Source organism: Amblyomma mixtum, chromosome 4 (assembly GCF_055824585.1).
Source record: "Amblyomma mixtum isolate Tamu chromosome 4, ASM5582458v1, whole genome shotgun sequence".
Taxonomy (NCBI): domain Eukaryota; kingdom Metazoa; phylum Arthropoda; class Arachnida; order Ixodida; family Ixodidae; genus Amblyomma; species Amblyomma mixtum.
In genome coordinates, this window is record NC_143015.1 from 137319588 (window position 1) to 137327445 (window position 7858).

General features: G+C 48.6%; 1 protein-coding gene across 1 annotated transcript; it reads left to right on the top strand.

Moving 5' to 3' along the window:
* The first annotated feature begins 252 nt into the window (after nucleotides 1-252).
* Nucleotides 253-5429, top strand: LOC149348388 (uncharacterized). The gene is made up of 5 exons (XM_089588089.1): nucleotides 253-576; nucleotides 1134-1353; nucleotides 2358-2683; nucleotides 4190-4567; nucleotides 5301-5429. The coding sequence occupies exons 1-5, from the start codon at nucleotides 253-255 to the stop codon at nucleotides 5427-5429; spliced, it is 1377 nt and encodes a 458-aa protein (XP_089444215.1).
* Nucleotides 5430-7858: the final 2429 nt, after the last annotated feature.

Below are 7858 nucleotides of genomic sequence, written 5' to 3' on the forward strand. Positions count from 1 at the left end.
AGCAACTATCAGTCCCTAATGGCGGGTGACCATGCAAGACCACAGTTCATATACCTCGGCGGGAAAGCCTTTTTCGCTTCTCTAAACGTCTACCCATGATGCAGACTCCAGCGGGCGAGTACCAGCGATCGAAGAGGAGGGCAGGAAGCGTGAGCCTGAACCACCTTCCTCCCATGGTGTTTCTCCTCGACGATCTCGAGTCGTCGTCGTGTCTTTGTCGTCTACTTCGCCACTGCCGATACCTGCGCCGAGATGTCAAGCGCCGCGTTCGGCGACACTCTGGCCATGGTCCTCGTCTTCGTCGGCGGTATCCTGACCGGCGTGCTCATCTGGCTACTGATGCGCAAGTACAACCGAGACCATCGCAGGGAGGGTGCCACGCCTCGCGCCGCCACGCCACCAACCCTGAGTCCCGATTCTACGGCTCCCATAATGGGGCCATTTCGAAAGGGTGACTCGCATCATGCCACAAGCGCTCCTGTCGTCGTGCCGCCAGCCGATGAACCTACACTGCCAAGTGTTCCAGCCGCGCCACCTAAGCCAGCGAGTGAACCACCTCCTGTCGCCCAGGCCACCGTGAGTAGCTAAGCCTGAGAGGTATCAAGGCGAAAGCCTTTTCTTGGCTCATATGTGGCGTTTGTCTGAGAAGACAGATCCTTAGCCAGTCCAACACTAGCCGCATATCAATCCAAATCACTAAACAGTGTTTTCTTGTCTCACAAGTGGTGTCCATAGATTGGTCTTCCGATCAAAACGTCGAGTCTCATCAATATGTTTCCTTTAACGAAGCGTATACTTCGCTATATACTCCTGTAAGCAGTCAAGTACTTCATGCTCTCGCAACCTATATATATATATATATATATAGAGAGAGAGAAAGCGTGAGAGCCTCTAACATGCTGTGGGTACACAGTACGGACCGCAAGCGTTTGTCCTCTGACCTTTTTCGGGATAGTGCTCCTCTTTAAGCCAAAATCCACTTAAGCATAGATCAAAATGTTGAAAAACATTCTTTTGAGCATTTACTTATATACAGTGACTTCATGCCGAAACTCTGCAGTGATGCTCCATAGAAGCCGTGCCAAATCTGTCGTTTTAGCGCCAGTGGCCCACCCTGGGCTTTCCATTCGTAGGACGCCAAGGCAGATAAGGCGACAGCGCCTATGGGGAAGCCGCCCTCGCCGCCAAAGCAAGCAGACGAATCCAAGCACCGCAGCAAAGGCGGCAAGCCCAAGAAAAGCTCCCCCAGCGGCGGCTTCTCGGCGGAGCAAACGAAGGAGCAGTCCAAAAGCGAGCACCGGAGACGCAAGACCAAGAAGGCCGACCCGATGTCACCTTCAATCATCGACTCTGGTGCGCTAGTATTTGTCTGCGCTTTTTCCTTTTACGTGTCCAATGTTTAATTCCTTAATAACGTCTCAAAGGTAGACTGCAGGCTACAAAGCGCTGCAAAGATGAAGATTAGGAATTAACTGCACTGAACTGGCACCTTATATTCTAAAGTAGAAGAGCATAGCACTGAAGCGCTGGGGCGCTAGTTCGCAGGGATGGCAATCCGAAGAGACAGATCCAGTTCAATAATGAAGAAATAATATGAATGATACAAGGCGGAATAATTCAAAAAGACCAGGAAGTACACGAGCGAGCGGTAATTCAACTTTTGCCGTATACACATTTATCGCTGTCTTAAGCAAAGCGCATTTCACTTTCTCTTTAAACGTTTATTGTGAAAGGGCTCTTGTGGGGCTGGCACTGATACTGCGATCAGACCCACTCAACGCTACTAAGGACTATAATGCCACCGAAAGCCCCCCCCCCTCCCGTCCCCCTTTCCTTTGTCTGAGTTCGTGCTTTTGCAGTCACAATAGTTACCGACTTTCCCACTTCATATTATCAATACATATCAAGGTTGAAGAGGCTTTGCGAAGAAAGCGACTTAACGCAAATTTCGATTACATGCGGAAACGGACTTTAGAGATATTATTTCGATCTGCGGGTAACTACATTTGTATTGACACGTAGCTGACAGGCAGACTCGCAGATTGCTTCTCGCTGAAATAACTTGCCCATTGAGTTTATTCACTCATACTCATAACGTGTTCGTAACCAATTTCACTGACAGCGTTAAAAGCCGCTTTTTTTCGTTTACCTTACATTTTATTTAAGCACGGTAAATCTCCGCTGGTCTGGGAACCCTCTCTCTTTCATTGACCTTTTTTTCATCTTCTTCTGAGAGGCCTGATAGAATAACGCGACAGTCTCGAACCTCCTGTTCAGTTGTGAACCCGGCGGCGTGGGGCAAACGTGGATTGGTCGTAAAGGTAGTGACGTCATAGGTATATATCGCTCTGATGTAGGCCTATCAAAGCGCAAGTCCAAGAGCAAACATTCCAAGCGCCACGACTCGGAAGCTGCTCGGGATGGTCCCACGGACACCACCTCGAAGGCTATCACGCCGGTCCGCACGGCCCGATCGCAAGAGCGTTCGCTGCCGGAGCAGCCTACGTCACCACCGGAGCAGCCTACGTCGCCTCCAACCGAAACCGAGACGGCGGCGGCCGCCGCGGAGACTCACGAATCGGTGGACCCGGACCTCGTGAAGGAACTCCGAGAGATAGTCATCAAGCGACGCGCATCGCACGTATCTATGCACTCGCAACGCCACATTCCAACTGCGCCCAAGGTGCGTCCTGGATTCCTTTCTGGGAAAGTTATTAGTCTTATAGTTACCAAACACGCAGATAATCGGCCCAATATTGCGAATAAATGGTTTCAATCTAGCCCTTTGCAGGACTGGCCAGTAAGTTTCTAATATTGAGTGGATTATTTGCGCTGCTTGTGTCAGGGGAACCCCCCAAGGTGGAGTAAATTTGTAATAAGGGGGTAATTACTTATTCGCGTGCATACAGGCGCAGGCATACGCCTACAAAGGAAAGTTGTACAGCTTCCACAGACACTACACAGGTGAAGAACAATTCTTCCTGATCTGGAGTTCAAACCCGGGACCCCTGCTTCACCTACCAACTTTGCTGACAGCGGAGGCAAGCTTAGGGTACGGCGACAGCGAATTCATCCATAACTCGAAGTGGGAACGGTGTTAGTGAACTCTTTAGCGGAATCCTGTGAAGGTGCAGTAAATTTTTAATCAGGCCGTAATTACTCATTGGCATCCACTCAGTACAGCCATACGGCTACAAAGGAATACTATTCAGCTTCCATAGAAACTTCGTAGTTGAAGAAAAATTCGTCCTGGTCCGGGTTCCAACTTCCTTAATAAATAATAATTGTTTAATGCTAACTAATATTTAAAATTAGTTCCTTATTAGAAATTTTCTACAACTTAGGGACTCGAGTTATTGATCAACTTGCTCTCGCACTACCACATGCTAGCAGTTCCGATTAGTACAGTTGGTAGAGTGACTGCTCCAGAGAAGCGCTGGTCCTGGCTTCAAACCCCAGACCAGGACGATTTTTTTTTTTCACAAAGAAATTTCCTTGGAAGCTGTACAGCTTTCCTTTGTAGCCATATGGCTGCTTCGAAGCACGAACTTGAACGAGCAAGAACGCTCCCCCCCCCCCCCCCCGATCATCCTCTTATTCATGGTTTCGAACCTGGTCCGCTGACTTCCGCGAAGTCTGACCGTCGCTAGTAGTAATGACCACAGTTGCCCAAACGAAGGCTACTGTCATCGATGCTTTTGTCACAAGACCGAGGTTTCCTTTCCTCTCCATATTAGTGCTTGAGAAACGCTGGCGCTGCAGCTAGGCAACATTGCATTCACTGCCTATCTGCGATCAAGGAGGGTTCGATCCCGGCTGCGGCGGTTGAATTTCTTTGGAGGAGAAATTCTAGAGGCCCGTGTACTGTGCGATGTCAGTGCGCGCTAAAGAACCCTAGGTGGTCGAAATTTCCGGAGCCCTCCACTACGGCGTCTCTCATAGCCTTAGTCGCTTTGGGACGTTAAACCCCATAAACCAACCAACCTTTTTTTTCTTCACTCTACAAGTCTGAATGGAGAGGCCCGAAAATTTTAATTCAATACTCTCCGCAATAAACGCGCTTTGTCCTGCCGGATAAACGTTAACATAGCCAGCTAGAGCCAGAGAGTCGATATTTATTGAGAAGCCAAATGGAATAAAGTTTCCCTCATTGTTCATTTTGGCTGTACCGCTCCTGCTATGATTTTAGGTGCCTGTCGAGCTGGACATCTTCTCGGAGGAACATTCGGAGGCAAGCATCGCGGACGCCATGAGTCTGCCAGACAAGCCACCCGCCAAACGCAAACACAAGACAGGAAAGAGCGTGGTGGTGGCGGAGTCGCCTCACATGACGGCGGCGGGCTCTCCTGGAGCTGGGGGGAGCTCAGACTCCACAACTGCTGTAGGCTCCCCGGAAGCGGCCCGTTCCCCTGCCTCCGCGCGGGGAGCAGCAGATGACGCGGGCCCTTCCTCGGCGACCCACGACGTGGACGAGCCGACCCTCAAAGAGCTCCGAGAGATAGTCATCAAGCGCCGAGCGTCGTGCATGTCTGTGCACTCCACCAAGTCTGGACGGCACGCCCCCAAGGTATACCTGGTTACGATCTTCTCTTCCGATCTCATCTCTTTGTCCTTTTCCACACGTTGCTGGCTTTGGAAGCTCGATGTCTGAAGCTGTCCTACGTCGCCAGCACCCTTTCAGGCAATTGTCCTGCGACCCTATAGCTCAACAGGACAGATAAGCGGGCCAGATGGTGATACCTTATGCACAAAAACAGCGCGAACAAGCGGGGACGAAAGGAAGAATACACAGGACCAAGCGCTGACTCTCAACTAAAGTTTAATCACAGGAAACACGCTTATAAAAGGAACCAGAAAACAAAAAACACCAAAATCAGAACGCGTGTGCTACTATGTGATGTTCAGATATGCAACCTCATAGTCACTCAGGAGTATGGATGGTTTGTTGACACACAATCTTGCTTTCTTTGCCATGTTGTACACCTCGATAATTTCTCTGGTCAACTCGTCGGGGTGTTTGTACAAACACCCCAACCAGTTGACCAGGGAAATTGTCGAGGCGTCGTTTCCCGGTGTGTCGTTTCCCGGTGTGTCCGTGCCGTCGTCTTTAACGAGCATCAGACCAGATGATCGGAACAGCTTAACCTCGATCAAAGCTTAACCTGAGTCTAATATCGTCACCAGACGTGCCGACACCCAACATAGCAAAACCATGAACAAATCAGGCTCAACACATGCTTTCGCACGTCTACTCGGTTCAACCACGTTAAAATCCTACCTTTTTTTTTTATTGCCCACAGCCGCCGACTAGTCTTGACATCTTCTCGGAGGAGCATGTGTCGGAAAGCGCTGACGAGGAACCGCCGCTGCGTGGAAAGAAGGCCGAGCCAAAGGTCAAGATCTTCTCTGAGCAGCCGTCGCCGGAGTGACCTGCCTGGGGACGCCATTCGACATCGCCTTTTCAGGCAACCCCGGCTCCCGTGTTGTGAAAAACTTTTGCCCAAAACTAGAATCAACACGGGACAACTTACAAATTTCTCATGCGCACGTGAAATCTTCCACAAACTGTGTTTAAAATAATCGCAGCAAAGCATGTCCCATCAGTTTCCTCTACGCACGCCATCTTCCCTGTCAAGTTATCTATGAGGCGCTGATGTTTCTCGTGTTTTATGCTCAACGGTATTTTTGTTAGCCACTGACATTTCTTTGAGCTGGATGTACGACAAGGTTACAGTGTACCCACAGTGCCCGGTGTTGCCAGCGTTTCAGCTGACACCAGTTAGCCGCAGGGTTTTGATAGTACCAAGTCGCGGTTCCCTCCATGGTGGCTATCAGCGACACTGTCTTCACTCGTGCTTTTCACATATACGATACTCTAATCTCTCTGTCCTGTTTGAAAATACAGGATTCTAAGAGCTATAGGCAGCCAGCTGTATGCAACAATTCAGCAATATTAACGTTCGTGTTAACTTCAGGACTGTTTACACTGCGGACACATGCTATTCAGTGGCAGTCATTATCCTGACAACCCTAAGCGACGAGCAGCACTCTTTACCACTCTCGTCTCAGCTTCTTTTTGGTGTGTGAGCTGAAGTGACGAGCGAAACTCGTGCGAACGTTGTTTTACTGCCTGCCAGTAGACTTGCGAAGCGGAATGTAGATAGGTTGATTGTTTTTTTTCGCGTCATTTGCTCCAGGAGTGCCATCAGTGTACACATGATGAACATTTGCCGATCACTTCAGAAGCTTCCCGTGAAGTGTGAATAAGCTGTGTGTTGGCAAGTTTGACGCTCAGCCATGTTTTTGTGATAACCAAGTGCTCTTCTCTAACGCTATGTTTTATCTGTCTTTATAAAGGGATGACTTTAAATATTCTCCCTAACACCATTGTTTCTGTGAAATTGAATTAACAAAATGAAATTAGAAATAAACAATTCTGTTTCTGCTCGGTCCAATTAAATGATTATTGACCCCAGAGCAAGTTTGTGTCTCAACAGGATTCGGATACATCCCAGGTTGCATGAGGATCAATCAGTGAATGCGAACAAACAGACGTTTCTAACTGAAGGTTCGCGAAGTCATCCGCTCCCCTTTACAACAGTTCTGCGAATGTCCCAATACCAGTCATCCGCCACGTCACGAGAGCCTTGTGGGAACAACGACTGTGCCTCCCCTTGTCAGGCGTGCGCAAGACACCGCATCCTAGGCTAAGCTTTTCAGCAAAAATGTCCATCCTAATAAATTTCCATCTATATATCTTTTCTCTCTGCCTCTCTCTAAACCATCAGTTCGTTCACAATGACCAAAGAACACACGTCCTCAAGCGACATCAGGGTTAGGGCCGTCTACTTTGGAGTTAGTGCCGTCCGATGGACCCGACAGACTGCAAAAGGAGTCGCGCCTCTAATTTTTTATTACAAAGCACGCATTTCCCTTTCGGACACTGATTATGCGCTACTACTGAGAACTACTAGAAACTCTGAGTACATTTACAAGCCTCTATTTAATGGAAACGTTAATAGCTCAAACTTAACAATCCACGTACGGCGCACACTTCCACGATCACGGAATTTCAGCTTTCTTTAAAAGAAACACGTTTTTGCGCAAATAGTGATCTTCCTTATAATCCGAAGCAGCTTATCCAACAAAAAATCAGCTATGATTGCCGTTAGTAAAATATTCCAGCACGTGAGAGAAGAAAAAATTTTCTGCACCAAACAGCACTTACCAGGCGCACTGTACAACTTCGCGTCGAGCATCTTTATTTCTTATTCTTGAAAAGCGATCTATTTTTCGACGCACAAAATGGCGCTTTCATTCTGTTCTGTAGGAATTTCAAATGCCGCCGTCATTTTCTTCGTTAAAATGGGTCTAGACGCTTCGAAACAAGAAAAGTCACGAGCAAAGTCATAGACTCTGTGCCGCAATGGAATATTCATGGAGCCTAATGACCAATACGACAAAAGGAAAATTCTTTTTGACTAAATCAGTCGTGAAACTCGCCCTTGTGACGTCCTCTTTCCAAGTCTTGTCATTTTACACAAGATAAGAACCACGCAATGCCCAAGTTACTGTCCTTGGTGCGGAGCAAGCTCACGCTCTTCCACACATCTTGGGCCAGGACAAACCGGACAGAAAGTTAATAGCGCCGCACCCGACACACGAGCAGTGGGAGGAGGCCCTGACCAGCGACGACATGGACCGACAAGCCCCGATCACCCAGCTAGTACGCAAGTCAGCTTCCGCCAGCGGATACCTGGACTAGGGGCCCCAACCATCCGGCTCCTGCGAATTAATCTCTTCAAAATAAAATTCCCCTCTCTCTCTGTCTCGCGGTCATCCTTATTTATTCCAATGA

Excerpts from the sequence above, each read along its gene's own strand:
- LOC149348388 (XM_089588089.1), top strand. The coding sequence starts at position 253 with ATGTCAAGCGCCGCGTTCGGCGACACTCTGGCCATGGTCCTCGTCTTC. Across the intron at positions 577-1,133 it reads CTCCTGTCGCCCAGGCCACC|GACGCCAAGGCAGATAAGGC; the intron begins GTGAGTAGCTAA and ends TTCCATTCGTAG. Across the intron at positions 2,684-4,189 it reads ACATTCCAACTGCGCCCAAG|GTGCCTGTCGAGCTGGACAT; the intron begins GTGCGTCCTGGA and ends CTATGATTTTAG.